Genomic DNA, 19514 nt, shown 5'->3' on the forward strand with positions numbered 1-19514 from the left:
TACGGACCCTTGGATCATTGGATCAAATTCTAGATATCAATTGTTATTACTCAATACTCACCACTCAATACTCAATACTCAATACTTAATACTGGATTAAAAACATGATCCAATGGCTTATGTAGGCTTATGCATGGTGCATAAGTAAAATCCTTATGCATATTAGCCAAAGCCGCTTTGACCATGCGGTAGCAGTAATCTACCGGTTTTCCAAAGATACGCTATAATAAATTATACTTAGGTGTGACATGGAGTCCTACCAATTTTCTAGAAAGGATGGGGAAAAAAATTATTACAAATGGAGGGTGTAAATGGAAAAATGGGATACAACAATTAGGCCAAACCCGAAAAAAAATCTCTAAACCCCAAAAACCTTATTTCCTTTTTCAACAAAACAACCAAAAAAAACACAAATAGAAGAACCTTAACAAGGGTTTTGAGTTTGACTTTCATTCAATCTCTTACAACTGAACTTCTTCTCTACAATCACCATGGCAGGTACACACCTCCTCTCTCACTCTTATTCCCTTCCCAAAACCCACAACCACGCTTTCACCAGAAACCCATTACCTCAAAACCTTCTCTTCCCTCTCAAATCCAAACCCACCATCAAACCGTGCGTTCTCAGAGCAGTTCTATCTCAAAACACCGCCAAAACCCCACTAGAAACCCCAAAGAACTCTCATTTTCAGCATTGTTTCAGCAAATCCGAAGATGGGTATCTGTATTGTGAAGGTCTCAAGGTGGATGAGCATTTTCAGCATTGTTTCAGCAAATCCGAAGATGGGTATCTGTATTGTGAAGGTCTCAAGGTGGATGAGATTATGGAGTCTGTTGAAAAAAGGCCTTTTTATTTGTATAGTAAACCCCAAATTACTAGGAATGTTGAAGCTTATAAGAGTGCATTGGAAGGGTTAACGTCTATTATTGGTTATGCTATTAAGGCCAATAATAACTATAAGATTTTGGAGCATTTGAAGAATTTGGGTTGTGGTGCTGTGCTTGTTAGTGGAAATGAGCTTAAACTTGCTCTTCGTGCTGGATTTGATCCCACAAGGTTTATTCACTTTTTTAAATTGCGTTATATGATGTTTGGTTTTAAGCTTTTCATATACGAATGAATTTGGTTTGTTAAATTGATTTGAATGAAGTGATTAATTTATGGCTTTTAGATGTTTCATATAAAGTTTTCAGTGTTTAGAACCTTATATATGACTCAAACTCTATTGTTTGGCAAATTTTCATCAGTTATACTTTTCTGTTGTTGAAAGTTTATGATGTTCTATGTGTAATTTTTTTTATTACTACATTAATGAATAGGTGTATCTTTAATGGAAATGGGAAAATCTTGGAGGATTTGGTCTTGGCTGCCGAAGCAGGTGTGTTTGTCAACATTGACAGTGAGTTTGATTTGGAAAACATTGTGGCTGCTGCAAGAATTGCTGGAAAGAGGGTGAATGTTTTACTTCGGATTAATCCTGATGTTGATCCGCAGGTATGTTAATTGTTAGTTTATTTACTGAGTTGCAGATGTTGATGTATGCATCTTGTGGTTCGCTTAGAGCTTTTAGCAATTTTTTTTGAAGACAGGATGTTGTTTTCTTATCATTTGTTGGTAAATTGGTAATAATAAGCATCTGCGGTTTAGACAACGACATAGAAGCTTTCAAAGGACATGTTAAATGTTGAGTTTTAAAAAAATATGGGAATATCTTTGCCAATGCTGTTAAATAGCCACTACAGCGGCGCTACATAGCTACAATGTAGCGGAACTTGGACAAACTGCTATTGTTATGCATTGTGCTATTTAGTAGAAAATGTTGTCAAATGGACACTATAGTCGTATTATAGCACTATTGTATAGCAGGATTTTAACAATTCGCTGTTTTCTGCTAACCGCAATTGACGAGGCTGAAATAAGTTTTAAGCATAGAAGAAAATGAAGATTTTTATTACCAAGACATTCATCTAAGTTCTGTTTTACATATTTCTCAGGGCAAACAGCAGTTCATACTTTTAAACTTTAAACTATTTACTGCATTCACAAGCAATTGCAATATTTTTATTCCTATGGTTCCTCAATGCGCATTGGTTAATCTTTTGGTTTATATTTGTTATCTTTAGGTCCATCCTTATGTTGCCACCGGAAATAAGAACTCTAAATTTGGCATTAGAAACGAGAAGCTGCAATGGTTTTTAGATGCTGTCAAGGAGCACCCTGTTGAACTGAAGCTTGTAGGAGCCCACTGTCATCTTGGATCAACCATTACCAAGGTTATCCAGAAAAGTCTTTATTTATCTTCTTTATATCATGCTTATTACTTCAGGATATACTTTTCTTCTTTTATTTATGCTTTGTTAGGTCAATTTGCACTGTTGTCTTTGATTCTTAATCTTTATCTAAATATGAATGTTGAAGTGGCTGTTGCTTGCTATTTTCCCTCCTTTACAGGTAGATATTTTCAGGGATGCAGCCACTATTATGGTCAACTACATTGACGAAATCCGATCTCAGGGTTTTGAAGTTGACTATTTAAATATTGGTGGTGGACTTGGGATAGATTATTATCATGCTGGTGCTGTCCTTCCTAAACCCAGAGATCTAATTGATACTGTGAGGACTCTATCCATATAACTCACTTTATGTTTTCATATTATATGTGATTTAGTTTGTAATTTCATTTGTGGATAAGGAATACCTCTGATAAGTGAACATTCTTAGTATTTTAGTATTATATATCCACTTTGTAATTGTGACATGCAGAGACTTCTTGTAAATATTCCCTTTCCGAACAATCACTTCTGGTATATATTGTTACAGTAGTCATGGCTTTACACTGTCAATGATATATTGTTAAAGTATGCAAGGTCTATCACCTAAATTAAATTAAATTCTTGTTGATGAATTTTAGATTATGAACTCAACTCAACCCCTCCAAATCGGCTTGTAACATGAGAGGATTATCTAGGTTTTATAAGCTCTATTTTGGCCTTATCACTTGCTGATATGTGATTTGGGTATATTTTTTCTAATATCCCATGTGACTCATAACTTTTTGGCCTGGTGTATGGATAATACGGGTGTGACCCATAATAGATCTAGAATAAGCTTTGATATCTTTGGTTTTATGCATGAATCCACCCACAAAATTGGCTTGTGAGGTGTTGTTTGCCTAGGCTTTATAAACCCTATTTAGCCTAATCTCTAGTCAACGTGTGACTTGGATTTTTTCCAGTAATGAAAGGCACACTAGTGCAAAGAATTAAATCGTGTCATATACAAATTATTGAATTTTTTCTAATAACGAGAGACACAATAATGCAAAGGATAAAATCATGTCATGCACAAATTATTAGATGTCTGTTATCAAATATGATCTAGTAGTTGTCTGCTTTGAATAAGTTTTTATGTATGTTATACCTATTCTTATTTAATCATATTCACACTTTCCCTCCTAATTGAATTTATTTATTTTTTCGGTTGGAGTAGGTGCGGGAGCTTGTTCTTTCCCGTGGTCTTAAACTCATCATTGAACCAGGGAGATCACTTATAGCAAATACCTGCTGCTTAGTTAACCGGGTGACAGGTGTCAAAACCAATGGCTCTAAAAACTTTATCGTGATTGATGGAAGTATGGCCGAACTTATCCGCCCAAGTCTCTATGACGCTTATCAGGTATTTGTTTAAGTACATGTTAATCTCTTTTAACTTATCATATAAATCATTGATACTACTGTTGATCTCTTTACTTAAGGATTATACTGGAGTATTATGAAGGATTTTAGACCCTTTTAAGTACATGTGCTTTCAACTAATATATGATGTAATGCTAAAACTCACTTAACATTAATATATTATGGTTTGGTTGGAAAAGCAGATTAAAATGAGTCCAGTTAAAGATAGCACACCATTAAAGCTTTTGTCCAATGAATTAAATTACATTCTAAACGAAATGCTTGGAAGTTGTCAGAGCTTAAGACCATTTTAGTTACTTGATTCCAATGCTTGGCAAATGCAGCTTTGCTGTGCCAGTTTTCATATCAATGAATGTTTTAATGTCATCTTGTTTTTAATGCATGTAGCATATCGAGCTGGTTTCCCCTGCCCCAGCAAATGCCGAGATTGCTACTTTTGATATAGTCGGCCCTGTCTGTGAGTCTGCCGATTTCTTAGGAAAAGAAAGACAACTTCCAACTCCTGCCAAGGTACTATAATGTCTTGATATTGTATTTAAATAGTTGCATAAATAATTTACTTACATTACTATTATGATGATGACATTGACAGCATTGTCAAATAACAGCTATAGCACAGTGAAATTTAAACAAACTGTCATTGTTTCATGATACACTATTTCGATAAAAGTTTATCAAATAGAAGCTATAGCACCCTAGTGTAGCAGAAACAACCGGCATTTTTCCGGATATGTCATTAACGACACTGGACGATGATGGCAATAATCTCAACTTGTTTTAAGTTTGACTATCTAGTCTGAATTTCTCTTGCAGGGTACTGGTCTAGTAGTTCATGATGCTGGTGCTTACTGCATGAGTATGGCATCTACTTACAATCTAAAGATGCGTCCTCCCGAGTATTGGGTAAGGACCAACCTTTCTTCGTTTGCTAATGTAGTTAGCCATGCTTCTCAATAGTACAAGAAATTGGTTTTGGAACAAAGAAACACATTTCAAGAATTGTTAATGAAAACTGATGTATTGTTAGCAAAACAATTTTAAAAGAGATACTTTTACTAGCTTTTCTTAGGTTTTGAGTAAAATAAACAAAAAAATTGCTAGTTACACTTGATACTTGGAAATTTTGCAATGGTATATGATAAGAATTACACCTTTGCTTGAAAAAAATGCAATCTCAACTCCATCTATGATTTGTCATGAAAAATGAAATGTTGTAAAATATTTCAGGTTGAAGATGATGGATCATTGAGCAAAATCAGACACGGTGAAACATTCGAAGACCATATCCGGTTCTTTGAGGGGCTTTAAACTGATTTAAATCATCTGATGCTTGTGATGTGTTGTATTTGGGGTTTGGATCTTTCCTTGTTCAAGAATGTGATATTTTGGTTTTGTTTCTTTGATTCTAATGTACACTCTTGAAGGGAAGGAAGAATAAAAATAAGTGTGTTTGCAAGTATGACATGTAATGTATGTTGGTGCGTCTGCTCATACACATTCCGATGAATAGGTTCCATAAATGCTGTGGCCAAGTATCGCACAAGGTGTCCTGATAATGCATTCAATCTCTTTTCACTATTTGTGCATAATGCTCTGTCCTGATAAAGATAGTCAGCAACACCAGAGTAGTTTCTGCATTCAAACTGAAACTTGGCATATTGGTTTAATGCCTCTATTTGTGCTGCACCAATCGGGTATTTGTCATTGAGCGTCTGGAGATTGGAGTGTTTATCAGCCCTCAATTAATGAACAGTGGCTAGGGTTCTGAAAAAAAACTAGGGTTGTGAAAAAAAAAACTGGTACTCGTAACCAAATTGTTCCATTTTCTAAAAGAGAATCTCTTATCTCATTCTTTAGGGTTCTTATACTAAGACACCATGTACGTTTCTATAAATATTCTCTACTTTCGAAGGTGTATCTTCAGACGCACTTTTTTTTACTCAATGTTGATTTGTTCCGTAGGTGCATTTACGAAATGTTTTCAGTCATGTACCTCCAGAATCATTTGATGTTAAACTCGTGTCAGACTCTTTTTCTCCTTCATTCTCAAAACTTTTCATTTCCAAACTCTCTCAACCTCAAAAATCATTCTTCCACCAAACTTTTTTTTTTCTCAAGTTCGACAGGGAACATCAACGATCACCAATTAGGCTCAGCATATTTTTATAAAAATTGAAATTGTTTAATTTAATAATTATTTTAAATAATTAACTATTAAATAAAAATAAAGATGCTTAATTACAGTAAAAAAAAAAGAACACTCTCAAACTCTCAAGTAAATTGAAATCGAGAGTATATTTTGGGATTGAAATAGATATTGATATGGCTTTGCTTGCAGCAGTTTGTAATCTAATTTCTACAATGTTAATGTTACAACCAGCTCATTTTTGTTTTCTATCTTAAAAAAATCACTTTTATAAAATATTCAAACCGTGATACATATTGACAATAAATTTAAAAATAAATAAAATAGACCATAGATCATATTTTGCATGGGATATTTATTGTAATTATTTTTGTGCAAAATAGATAGATGGCTGTTGGTTAAGGAAAAAGAGGGGCACAAGTCAAAGTTATTAACCTCAAGTTCTACTTCTATCATAAACTAATAATTAATATTATAAACAGATAATTGAAGAAGGAAAAAAAATTTTCCAAATAAATTTGAATTTTAAAAGAAATTCATCTAAACTTGTTCACTTTTCTTTTTAATTTATGAATATATACAAGAAACCGAATGGTATCATTACAGTAAAAACCATTAATATCTTATTATTAATTGATTATTTCTAGTTTTTTAAGCATAATAAAGTCAAAAATTGATAGAAAAAAAATCAATTAAATTACCGCTGAATTAAACGTTAAATTAAATTAAGAATGTGCTTTATTATAATCTATTAAAATTGATTCTCAGTACTAAATTGATTTTAAAATTTCATTATTAATTAAAATGAAATTGAATTATATTTAAATAATTTGAATTAAAATTAAAATTAATTTTAAATCGGTTTCAAACTGGTTTGAAATCAATTATATCTCTCGACCTGGTTCTTGTGACAAATGGTTTGGTTTATAAACCATAACCATAAAAGTGGATTGGTTCACAATAAGTGGTAACCATGCACAGCGACAGGATTCTAAAGGAAAGCAACCAGAAGAACGACAACATCTTCAAGAGACTTGAGACGAGCGACAACAACGGCCCTATGTTTGACCATATCTTGAGGGACATCTTTGGTATGGTAGAGTGTCTTGTGAATGTCCATGGCGTAATCAACCATGTTTATGTTGTTCAAGAGATTAATCTTAGCCTTGAGGATATGGTTATCGTCGTATAACTGTCTCTCATGGAGAAACTCTAAGAGAGGAAATACCAAATGTGAATGTCCATGGCGTAATCACCCATGTTTATGTTGTTCAAGAGATTAATCTTAGCCTTGAGGATATGCTTATCGTCGTATAATTGTCTCTCATGGAGAAACTCTAAGAGAGGAAATACCAAATGTCTGTCAAGATTTGGAGCCATAATCCATTTCTTCTGTTCCGATGCCGATTCAGCCGAAGTTGTTGATGCGCGTTACCAGAGACAGTTTAACGAGATACTTGAGCTTGTGTGTGTTCCAGAATCTGAGTGCGTGAGACATTTCTAGTGAGCAGAGAGAGAATAAGGAAATAAGGATTGCTATTATTGAATTGTACTAATTGAATTACGAACTATGTATATACACACACACACACATCTATGACTTGTACACTAAGTAAGTAACAATCCCTAATTAAATTGGGCTTGGGCTTGGATTATATCATAACACCCCCTATAATCCAAGTTGTCGAACATACGCTAATCATAGTCGATATGAACTATTCCTAATTTCTTTCTCAAATTCGGGAATATGTCGATCTTCAATCCTTTGGTGAAAAGGTTGGATAATCGTGCTTCACTTCAGCAATGTCTCACTTCAAGTTCACCTCGATTTACCTTCTCCTCTAAGAAGTGAAATCTAGCTTCGATGTGCTTACTCCTTCCATGTAGAACTGGATTCTTTGTGAGATTAATGATCTCTTCCAACATAGATCTGGTCCAAATTCCTTGACATGAAGCATATGACCCTACTATATATTCAGCCTCACATGATGACAATGTCATCACAAGTTGTTTTCTCGAGCACCCTTAGATTGTGTTTCTTAGATCTTCCTTATCTCCACACCAATCAGCATTTGAATAGTAATTAATCACAATTTCTTTGCTTTAAGACTCTCATAAAAATAGAAATTCATTGTTTATCGATCCTTTTAAGTATCTTAGGATTCTTCTTGTAGTTTTCATGTGTGACATCCTTGGTTCACTCATGTATCAGCTCGCTAATTCGACTGCGTAACATTTATCTGACCAAATTTTGCACACATATCTCGGAGATCCCACAATTTGTTTGAACAAAGTAGCATCGACCTTGTCCTCCTCTCCATGTTTCTCCAGTTTTAAGTTTGGTTCGACACGTGAGGATGCATGATTCGACTCATTTATTTTGAATCTTCTGAGTATCTCTTTGACATAATTCCTTTAATGCAGCACCATACCTTGCTTCGTTGTTTGAAATTTCATGCCTAGGAATAAGACAAGTTTCTCAGATCTGACATTTCAAATTCCTTCTTCATTAGCTTTTTGAACTTCGACAAGTTATCTAAGTTATTTCCAATTACTAGCAATTCATCGACATATAAGAAGATAATTGTTATATCTTGTGCCACAACCTGAACATAGACACCATATTCAGATTTGCATTTGACAAATCCCAAGTCAACTAAGTATGAGTCGATTTTCTAGTTCCATGCTCTAGGTGCCTGCTTGAGACCATAGAGCGCTTTGTGCAACTTATATACCTTACTTGCTTCCTACTGAATCACAGACCCATGAGGTTGTGTGATATAGACCTCTTCGTCTAAGGGGCCATTAAAAAAATGTTGATTTCACATCTAAGTGAAACTTCGACCAACCTTTCTTGTATGCCAAGGCGGCAACCAATCTGACAATCTCTAAGTAGAATTTGTATTCATTTTTAAAGATTGCATTTTACAACATTGCAAGAATAACTCAAAGTATCCGCGTCAGAGAGAAAAGAGTGACTTCAAAGCAATATACCTTTGAATTTTCAACCTTGCATTTCTACTTTTCAAATTGTCTTTATTGTGTCTATTTTATTTTCATTTGTCAAGTTTTACCTAGTTCAATATCCAATTCAAACACTAAAAGAATTTGAAAACTTAGCACTATGTTATAGGATTTTGTAGCCGGTCCTGCAAGTCAACTTTAACAAGAGGCTAGAGATTGTTTGCCAAAAATATGTGCAAACATCGACATAATTCATTAAAAGTGTCCAGTAATGTTCAAAATTGCAATTAAAAATACATAGATAAAAGCCCCGACTAATCAAAATGCGATCGTGTGCAAATGCGGAAAAAAATGAGTGCCCAAAAGTAACCTATGTGCCGTGTAGTTTCGTAAAATAGACTGGTGCGAATCAAAACTCAAAACATTTCGCCCGCTAATCTTATTCGCGATGGCAAATTAATTTTATTGATTTGCTTGTAATTTAGAAATTTTATTCTGATTGCATGAAATGCAATTAAATCATTTTTTTGATTTTAAATGGAACGAAAGTTGACCTTATGTTGACTTTTACTTAACTAATCCATGTGACTCAGCGATGATGCACATGCTCTGATGAATGAATGGTTGAGGGCAAAATTAGGATATGACAGCTACCCTATTTAAATATCTTTAACCGTGGAATATGAATGATGCTCGTTTTCATATACTCGTGGTGGAAGATAATCTTGATATATTCTAAATATTGTAGATCTTACATGGTATATGACACTGAAATATTTGGTTATTGAAGAATCAATTCATATCCATGTAAGATTTAGTGATAAATATCTTGACTCTACTAATCCATAGCAAATTAAGAAATTTGCATATAGCATAATATTGGAGATCAAAAAGCTCAATCTTGTAAAGAAAAAAGCATTTGTAAATAATGCATCTAGATAATACGACATTGGCGAACATGGTTCTAGTAACATATAAGACTCTAGACGAGAAGTTTAAAGTGAACCATATGATAATAATGAGTCTGATCCTAATCACCATTTAAATTAGAAGTCTTTTCATCAGTGGAAACTTATTTTGGATAACAATATTCATTCATGTATAATTTTTATCCATCCATCCATCATTCAAAGCACATATATGGTTCATGCCTTCAAACCGCCAATGAGGAGGGTTGGCATAATCTTTGGTTAGAAACAGACTCGCTGGCGGTGGTTCATGCCTTCAAACCGTCGTTCTTGGTTCCTTTGCAAATTCGCACCAGATGGCTAAACTATGTAAATATCACTTCAAATATGATTTTTGTTGTTTCTCATATTTTTAGAGAATGAAATATTTGTGTTAATTCTCTTACTAACTTAGGGCTTACTATTTCATATTTGATTCATTTTAGCTTGCTTCCCCTATTTTTGAGGACAAATTTTATAAGAAATATGATCCGCCTTTTTAAAATTCTTGTCTAATTGAGAGGATTTTGGTATAGTCTCCCTCTCTTTTTGTTCCTTTCTTTTATTAGTACAATCTTATTTTAAAAAAAAAAACACATAATCCTTCTAAAGATGCAAATACATCTTTTCTGTCACATATGTTAAAAAGAAGAAAAAAAAAACAAAGAAACTTCAAAAAATGAAAGAATCATTTATAACACTCCTTCTTAGAGTGATAGTAAGCATTAAGCAACATTCTAGATGAAGATTTTAAAGTTTATTTTGATTTACAAACTTCAAATTTGTTTGTTTTGAGTTTTGATACGAGCATTTGGAGTTTGGAGGTTTGTTGATGTTTAGGTAGATTCAATTTTGTTTTATTTTTGTTTGCATTCCTTTAATTTTTAATTTTAATTTTGAATTTCGTTTCTTTAACTTATACTAGTATGGTCTTTTTGTATACAATTTTTTCTTCTAGAATATAATTTTTGCTTTTAAAAAATATTGTTTTCTTTTTAAAATAAAATAAAATATATTGAATGTGTACTATTATACTTAAATAAGTGATAAAATTAAAAAAATAGTTTTCTTTTTATGATAACAATTATTTTTATGGTAGTAAAGTAAAAGATGATTAGACATTATCTACTATTTTTTTCTTTGTGGGGGGCCGAGGCTACATGGATCCCACTCCATCTTCTATTTAAAAAAGTTAAAAATCTACACAAATATATAACATAGATCTCGACTTTAATATATTGTATCTAGAACACATATTTTCCATAAAAAGATTAAATTAATATAAATATCGTCTAAGGACAAAAAATATAAAATCACATATAAAATTTTATTTGATTTGATATATGGTAGGTAAATCTACAACCACACCCTTAATTATGTGGGAATTAAGAAGATAATGAGTCTGTACACATGTTTAGCCGAAATTAGGGGTGGCAAAACGGGCCAGGCCCGCCGGGTCGGCCCGTTTGACCCGCCATTTTGGGCGGGTTGGGCTGAGGTTTTCGGCTCGGTACCTTAAGTTGGCCCGCCCCGCCTAACCCGCTTAAAAAATCGGGCCGAGGCGGGGCGGGGCGGGTTTTGCCCGCGGGCTTTTTGTTAAAAAAATTAATTTTTATTTAGAATTAAAATAACTTCAACTATAAAAACAACACTCTTCTCTTATAATTATATTGATTGAATTCTATTCTAAATTATTATACATACAAATTGAATTGTAATTATAGCGTTCTTTCTATAACTTTCTAATACATGTGTTGATTGGAAAAGCTTGAAATAAAAGAACAGTTGTATAACATGCATAATTATTAAGTTTGCATAATTATTAAGTTGTTAATACATTAGCTCACATGTTTTCTTTAGAAAAAGATATTGATTTTAAGAAAAAGAGGGATTTGATGAGTCTATAAGTGTGACAAATTTTAGATTTAACTATTAAGGAATCGCTTAATATAAAAGTTTATTAAGGAATCGCTTAATATAAAAGTTTATATGAAGTAATTACTAATTAGTGAGAAAGTTAGGTGTTGATATTTTATGCACTACTATTTTATGCACCGTGATGTATTATGCGGTGTAATTGTTATCACTGTCTGTTTTATGTAAATTCTTAATTGGGTTTCTTAGTAGTTAGATTTTAAATAGGATTAAAGTGATATGTATTATTTATTTATTTATTTTGATACGCTTTTTTATTGTGATTGAGTTTATTTTGTTATTTTTTTTGTTATAATTGATCTTTATTTGTTTTATTTTTTGAACTCTTTAGACTTAAGATATGTTGAAGTTATATTGTGCGTTTTTAAAAAAATACTTTATCGACCTTTTTGGTTATAATTATTTTTTTTGTAAATTATGTGGTAAATCAAATTTAAAATAAATAAATAAATAAAAATTGGCGGGCCGGCCCGCCAACCCGCCAACTCGTTAGTAAACGGGGCGGGCATGACTTTTGAGCTCGAACACCTAAGTAGGCCCGCTCCGCCCCACCCCGCTTTTGGATGGGCTTAAATGGGGCGGGTCTAAACGGGGCGGGCCGCCCGCTTTGCCACCCCTAGCCGAAATTATAGAGCATGATAGTAATTTTGATTTGCTAATTTTTCTTCTTTTGTAAATAAAAGATTTTATATTTAAAAAATAATTAACTCAAGTGTCAATAAAAAATCGTATAATTTTTTTACCCAATTATTGTTTTACACGTAGAAGATCATAGTCATCATAATAATTAAACTTATTCTCGATAAATCTATAGTAGATCAGATATTATGAAGAAAAAATAAATAAATAAAAGAAATATTCTCCTATAAATAGCCTCTTCCCTCATCGATTTTTTTCATTCATTCACAATTTCAAGATCACAATTTTCTTAGAAAAAAAGTTAGGGTTCGCGATTTCCCAAATTTCACCTCAAAACCCTAATCATCACCATGGCTTCCCCAAGAAAGATCACTCTCAAGAGCTCCGACGGTGAGGCTTTTGAGGTTGACGAGGCGGTGGCTTTGGAGTCGCAAACAATCAAGCACATGATCGAAGATGATTGTGCCGACAGCGGAATTCCTCTTCCGAACGTTACGAGCAAGATCCTTGCGAAAGTGATTGAATACTGTAAGAAACACGTTGATGCGGTGAGTTCTGATGAAAAGCCCTCTGAAGATGAACTCAAGGCTTGGGATGCGGAGTTTGTGAAGGTTGACCAGGCAACGCTCTTCGATCTTATCCTGGTGAGTTACTTTTGAGACTAATTTTAGATCTAATCGTTGTTTTATTTATTTTGTGTTGATTTTGTTGGTGTTTCATGATTTGGGGACAAAATTAGGGTTTCTTTGACCGAAATTTCTTGTGCTTGTTTTCTTTATTTGCGATTAATTATTGTGCTATGTGACGAAGTTAGCGAGTTGTTTGAACTGTATGTAGCTGTAATTTTTTTCTGAATTAACTCGAAGGGTAATTTTTGTGGTGAACTTTTTCTTTTTTGTAACAAGTGGCTTATCATCTATATGGGTGTCTGTATTTTAGGATTAACTTGAGGATTTTATTATATTTCCTTGTGGGTTTCTTTTATGTTGAAGTTTGGGTACAAAATTGAACATTTTATTAATCCATAAATGATACCATAATTGTATTTTTTAAGTTCTTGCAGATTCATATCAAGATGAAAGGAGGGATTTGTTTAATTTTGATCAGTTTACTAATCAATGGTTGGTTTGTGGATTAAAAAACTAGACTTTTCATGATACACATAATTATGCATTTTTATTATGAGGCATTCACTGAAAATTAAGGGCATGTTTGGTTTGGGAATAAAATTGTGATTGGTGTAGTTTTTTTTTTTTTACTTTGTATTCTGTTTTTATAATCTTTCACCAAGTAGTGTAAACATGTTATACTTGTATTCATTGAAAGTTAAAGTATTGTTTTTCAATATAGCTGTACTTGTATGTTTGAAATGTTGCTTTTTAAGTTAACTGAAGGCATAAAGTGTTTTCTCAAGTCAAAGTAGCCCCGGTCAATCTGGGTTATTGAGGAGTAAATCAAGTAGATTATTGAAAATCTTCTAATCAATGTTGTGGGTTTATTCGTCGAGGTTTCTGCTCTATCAAGACTTACTGTGATCTCTCCTTTTTGCATTTTATCTTTTCTCTTTGTAACATTACTGTAAAGCTGGTGACTGAGAGTGCTTTCTGATTGTTGTATCAATCAAACCTTAAGAGATCTGGGTTATTGATGAGAAAATCAAAGTGTTGAATTATGATATATTTTCTAATCAATTTTGTGGACTTCTTTGACAACTAATATCTTTAACCTTTTTCTATTGCTGTTGCAACTCAGGCTTCTCTGATTGATTTTAATTTCTCTCATATGTTCAATACTTCTGCAATGTTGTGGTTTTTCAGATTTGCTTATTGGTTTGACATTTATTTCTTTGTAGGCTGCAAACTATTTGAACATCAAGAGCCTTCTTGATCTGACATGCCAGACAGTAGCTGACATGATCAAGGGAAAGACACCAGAGGAAATCCGCAAGACATTTAACATTAAGAATGACTTCAGTCCTGAGGAAGAGGAGGAAGTCCGCAGGGAAAACCAATGGGCATTTGAGTGATGCTCTTAAAATCTCAACAAAGATTTGCAATGTGGATTTATTATGCTTATTTGTTTATTCATGGAAGATCCGCAGTGTAAATTTATCTATGCTATATGCCAAGTACTTGTTTATCTTTTGGATTATTTGTGCTGAGTGTTAACTATATTCACTAGACAGCTTTATCTTCCTTTATGAACTAAGTGCATTCTGAAATGTAAGTAATAGATGTTTATGATGATGATGAGCAAAACCGTGTGTTTGGTATGTGAGGTTTATTGAATTCAATAACACAGCTTAATTTTTCCTAATAAAATTTCTACACCTCTTAATGCAATTGTCTTCCAGCAAAATAAGAAAGGTTGTTGTCCAACTAACAGTTTTTAGACTAATATTGACCAACTATATCGGATATTGAAATAATGATTCATATATTGATTGATTTTGAACAATTTTTATTTGGAAAAGGCAAACAAATTTAATTTACAAAAAGAGTTCATGCATAAGAAATGCACCATATACAAACAAAGTAGAGATTCACTCTATTTTTTAAAAAGAAATGGAGGTCTAACATTCACATAAAAAAAATGAAGTGGATCTCTACTCATACAAACAATAGATACTAAAAAAGGCATATATCACCCAAACAACACAAATCCCAACAAGAAAAACACCAAAACCACAAAAATATAATTATGCTTTAACAAACTGCAAAATATAAAAAAAGCCAGCAGAAGACCCTCCTCAAAATTTCAACAGACGCTTATTGACAAACCCAAAACCTGCTGATCAAAAGCCAGCAGAAGACCCTCCTCAAAATTTCAACAGACGCTTATTGACAAACCCAAAACCTGCTGATCAATGGGAATATCTTGAAAGGCCTGAACACAAACTCTCTGGGACAAGTTCGAATGAAAAACTGGACAACTAAAATTCCAAAATGAAGAATTGTTAGCTGCTGACTAGGTACTCGATAATGAGTGGCAGACAATTGGCACACACACCAGAAAATCCCTTTTTTTAAGGAAAAGGCAAAAAGCTTTATTGATATAGTAAGTCAAGGCATAAGATAAGCCAAGACAAAACTAATTACAAATACATCTAAATCACAATACAAACATATAGACACAAACAAGGCACTACCCAATCCACCGTTGCATAATACACAGCCACTCAATCCACCATGATATACACAAAAAAATCAAGAAGGCCACTGCATAATAGAGGCAGCAAACAACTCCCAAGTCCCAAAACAGCCACCACCAAAACTTGACAGATCCAACGAATGTTGATCAAATACGCAAATCCATTCACTGTTCACATTCATCAGTGCATGTTTTTCTTATTTCCAGTAACTTTCACCTCCAGCAGACCAACCAATCAGGATTCTGCCGTGATCAAAATACAACCTGAAATTAGATGCAGTCATGCCAGAACCAGCCAACCAGAATTCTGTCATGATCAGTGCATAATTTTCTTATTTACAGCAACTTTCACCTAAAGCAGACCAAGCATCCAAAATCCTCTGATGATCAAAATACAACATGAACTTAAATGCAGCCATGCCAGAGCAGATTATGGATTTTCTTCACTAAATTCAGTTATGACAATGATCCAAGGCTCCATGACCTGACCACACCTTCGTGATTATCCCTGCTTGACCACTTGTTTTCTTTCAGCAGCTCCTGAACTATTTCACTATTTTTATGTAAACCATTTATCTGTCGTCACATGTTTATAACTCCATAGCATAACCTAGGATTCATATGACATTTGTAACACAATACTTTAATAATGTAATTATTTCTTGCTTTCCATATACTCCAAATACATGCAAACCACACCACCATAACTTTTTTAGAGATATTTCTTCCACTGTCAAATAATTTTGAAAAGTGCTCCATATCTACCATGCTATTATTTTGAAACACATTAGATAAACCAAATCAGTTGCTGATTCTGTACCATATACCTGCAAAGTTAGGATGCTAAAAAAAAAGTGAGACCGATTCATCAGAGCCACACCCTTTACACATTGACGAGATTCTTGACTAATAATTTCTCAAAGTTGTAATAGAGGCCATAATAATAATAATTAGCTTTAAAGGAAATCTCAACTCCTTCAAGATATTTTCATTGAAATATCACTTTAGCAAATCATATGTTGTAGTTAAATCAACTTTAATCGCAAAAGATCCATCTTCCCTTTCATCTTATGCATGCCATGAGCCATTTCTTGTGCATCCACAATATTACTATGAATACTTTTCCTGATACAAAGCTCGTTTGAAAAGGAGAGACAATTTGAGGAATAATAATCTTTAATCTATTTACAACGACTTTGCTAATAATTTTATACAAATCATTGCAAAGGGAAATGAGACAGGACTGATTAATGATTAATAAACTCGGGATGTGATACCTTATGAATTAAGCAGATATCTCTTAGATTAATCTCAACAAGCACGTCGAGAATAACCCACATTTCCTTTCCAAAGTTACAAAGATACCCATCTTGTCAGGTGATTTCCAAGGTCCCATATCAAAACCCTCCCGCCTAACCTCCATATCATTCACATCAACACTTAGAAGATTAAATACTTTTGAGAAACTCTAGGATAAGAAATCAATGTCTAGAACCATTCATCCTCTGTAGCAGTTTCAGTAAAAAGATTTTGTAAAAAGAAGTTGTCATAGATTGAAGTTGGTGTACATCTTCCACCCATATGCCATTAGCATCATGAAGCATTTAAATTTTGATGTTCCTTTTGGGATTGACAACATTATGCAAAATAACACGGAGTTTGTTCAAGCTAGTTCTGGTGCAAAAGGGACACATGTGGAACCCGATGTTCCAACATGTGTGCTGCAACATCTGGTCTCTTACAACAGAAAAATGTTATTGCAGTATTGGTTCAAACTTATTCTATCCAATATTTACTCTACAAAGAAGATATACAGATTCATGATGAAGAATTAATTTAGATGTACTGGGATAACATGTTGAACACGATGCTTCAACATGTGTGTAGTGCAACATATGGCCTAGACAGCAGGCCATATGAATGTTGCTTAGTGCACTATTTTTGATAGGGATTTTTGTTTGATAGTTGGAGGTGTTCAAATCAGAATTAAATGGAGATTTAAATTTGAATTTGAAATGTAACTAATCATATCTTATTGTTCGAGACATTTATGGAGATCTAAAAGAGAAAAGCTCAGAAGACATTGCTATATAATGTGGCTTTGGTATCATGCTTGAGACATGGATTTTGTACGCAAGAGTTGGAGTTTTCGTAGTAGGGTTTAGAGTCTTTGTAACTTGTATCCACGTTAATGTCATCATAAGGGTTAGGGTAGAATCTTCGTGCACACCACTCTATGTTTTAGTAACTTGGCATATTTGTTGGTTTCTCTTAGTTGAGTTGTAAATTCAAAATTCAATAGAGTTGTTATTGAATTGATCACTTGGGATTAATGATTGAGAGAATGTAAGAGGTGTTCTCATATTTAAGGGGATACCTAAATAGAAAGTCACTAGGATTAGGAAGAGGCATTTAACATCACGTGGTTGTTATTCATAGAAGAATAAGTGTACTAATTCGAAGTACTGAGTTTTATTTCTTGGGTAGAGTAACCCCGAGACGTAGGTATTGTTTGCACCGAACTCGATTATCAATATCTGGTGTTATTTATTTTTTTCACCTTGACTCTATATGATTGTCCTTCTGTGAATTAAATTTGGTTTAACTTGTTGGACCAGTTGTTCAAACATCGTTTCCAATATTTGTCCCCTCAGGAACAAAATTTCAATTGGCATTAGAGTAGACACCCTGTTTTGTTTGGGAGAGCTCTAGGGAGATATTTTCTGTTTAAATGGACAACATTAAAGATGTAGGTTAAACCAATAGGCCACTTGTTTTGTATGACACAAATTATGACTATTGGAAAACCAAAATGATTGTTTTCCTTAATTTCATAGGCTGCAATGCTTGGAAGATTGTGGTTAAAGGTTGGAAACATCCCATGATCACTTCTTAAGATGGTTCAACAAGCTTAAAGCCTCAAGCTAATTAGTCCAAAGCTGAAGATAAGAAACTCTTGGAAATGACAAAGCCTTGAATTCCATATTCTAAGGTATTGACAAAAACACATTCAGACTTATCAACACATGTACTAAAGCTAAAGAAACTTAGGGGATGTCAAGGCTGCAGCTACTCACAATTTAACTTGAAAAGCTGAAGATGATGGATGGAGAATCCATATCTGACTTCAAAATAAGATTGTGTGATATAGCCAACAATTCTTTTGCTTTGGGAGAAAATGTGTCAGAAGAGAAATTGGTTAGAAAGATCCTCAGATCTTTATCTCAGAAATTTGACATGAAAGTAACAACCATTGAAGAAGCTCAAGAGTTAAGCACCTTGAAGGTTGATGAACTCATTGAACCTCTTTAAACCTTTGAAGTTTCCTTAAATGGCAGATCAGTAAAGAAAAACAAAAGTGTAGTTTTTGTATCTAACGCTGAAAAAGGTGAAGATTAAGGAGAGAATGATACTAAAGAAAGCTTTTCAAATGTTATAACTCTTGTTGGCAGAAAGTTCAACAAAGTTTTTAAGAAGTTGGATAGAAAATGGAGGACAAATGTACAAGACATCAGGTCCGACATTGGTCCCCAAAGCAAGAGCAAAGAAGAAGACAAAGGCAATGGAGTGAGATGTTTTAAATGCGAAGGCTTTAGATATATCAAAATTGAGTGCCCTACTTTTATCAAGAAGCATAAAAAGGGAATGACTGTTACATGGTTTGATTATGATAATGAGAGTGAAGATGAAACATGCAACACAACTACAACTTTCACTAGTAAATGGGTGTCAGAATGTGAATCTAGTAATGGAGAGTTGACTGGAAAAGAGCTTGATGCAACATATAGGCTCTTGTACACCAAGTGGAAATAAAACGGTTTAAAATAGATAATCATAAGAGAAATATATATGTGCTTCAGAAGAAGAAGGAGAAGCTCGTCTCAAACGTTACAAGTGTGGAAGAAGAGGTTTCATTAGTGAATTCCAAACTAGGAAAAATAATACAATATGAGAGTACTTTGAAAAATGGTTCAAATATGCTTGATGAAATATTGGAGTTTGGGAAGATGTCTAGAAACATGAAGGGAAAATGGTTT

General features: G+C 33.6%; 2 protein-coding genes and 1 pseudogene across 3 annotated transcripts; 2 read left to right on the forward strand and 1 right to left on the reverse strand.

Annotated features, from left to right (window-relative positions):
- The first annotated feature begins 399 nt into the window (after nt 1-399).
- On the forward strand, nt 400-5155 carry LOC131652013 (diaminopimelate decarboxylase 1, chloroplastic-like). Of its 2 annotated transcripts, XM_058921777.1 has the most exons (9): nt 400-735; nt 805-1057; nt 1321-1495; nt 2125-2274; nt 2453-2614; nt 3491-3676; nt 4084-4206; nt 4510-4599; nt 4924-5155. In XM_058921777.1, exons 1-9 carry the CDS (start codon nt 492-494, stop codon nt 5002-5004), a joined length of 1464 nt encoding a protein of 487 aa, XP_058777760.1. In that variant the 5' UTR covers nt 400-491; the 3' UTR covers nt 5005-5155. The 2 variants fall into 2 exon arrangements, with proteins under 2 accessions (XP_058777760.1, XP_058777759.1); XM_058921776.1 differs by having other exon boundaries at nt 401-1057.
- LOC131649949 (eukaryotic translation initiation factor 3 subunit E-like) lies at nt 5016-7222 on the reverse strand (annotated as a pseudogene).
- Nucleotides 7223-12577: 5355 nt separating this feature from the next.
- LOC131652014 (SKP1-like protein 1B) lies at nt 12578-14648 on the forward strand. The gene is made up of 2 exons (XM_058921778.1): nt 12578-12971; nt 14180-14648. The coding sequence occupies exons 1-2, from the start codon at nt 12678-12680 to the stop codon at nt 14351-14353; spliced, it is 468 nt and encodes a 155-aa protein (XP_058777761.1). The 5' UTR covers nt 12578-12677; the 3' UTR covers nt 14354-14648.
- Nucleotides 14649-19514: the final 4866 nt, after the last annotated feature.

This window comes from Vicia villosa, linkage group LG2 (genome assembly GCF_029867415.1).
Source record: "Vicia villosa cultivar HV-30 ecotype Madison, WI linkage group LG2, Vvil1.0, whole genome shotgun sequence".
Classification (NCBI taxonomy): domain Eukaryota; kingdom Viridiplantae; phylum Streptophyta; class Magnoliopsida; order Fabales; family Fabaceae; genus Vicia; species Vicia villosa.

Excerpts from the sequence above, each read along its gene's own strand:
- LOC131652014 (XM_058921778.1), top strand. The coding sequence starts at position 12,678 with ATGGCTTCCCCAAGAAAGATCACTCTCAAGAGCTCCGACGGTGAGGCT. Across the intron at positions 12,972-14,179 it reads CGCTCTTCGATCTTATCCTG|GCTGCAAACTATTTGAACAT; the intron begins GTGAGTTACTTT and ends ATTTCTTTGTAG.
- LOC131652013 (XM_058921776.1), top strand. The coding sequence starts at position 492 with ATGGCAGGTACACACCTCCTCTCTCACTCTTATTCCCTTCCCAAAACC. Across the intron at positions 1,496-2,124 it reads ATCCTGATGTTGATCCGCAG|GTCCATCCTTATGTTGCCAC; the intron begins GTATGTTAATTG and ends TGTTATCTTTAG. Across the intron at positions 4,207-4,509 it reads AACTTCCAACTCCTGCCAAG|GGTACTGGTCTAGTAGTTCA; the intron begins GTACTATAATGT and ends TTTCTCTTGCAG.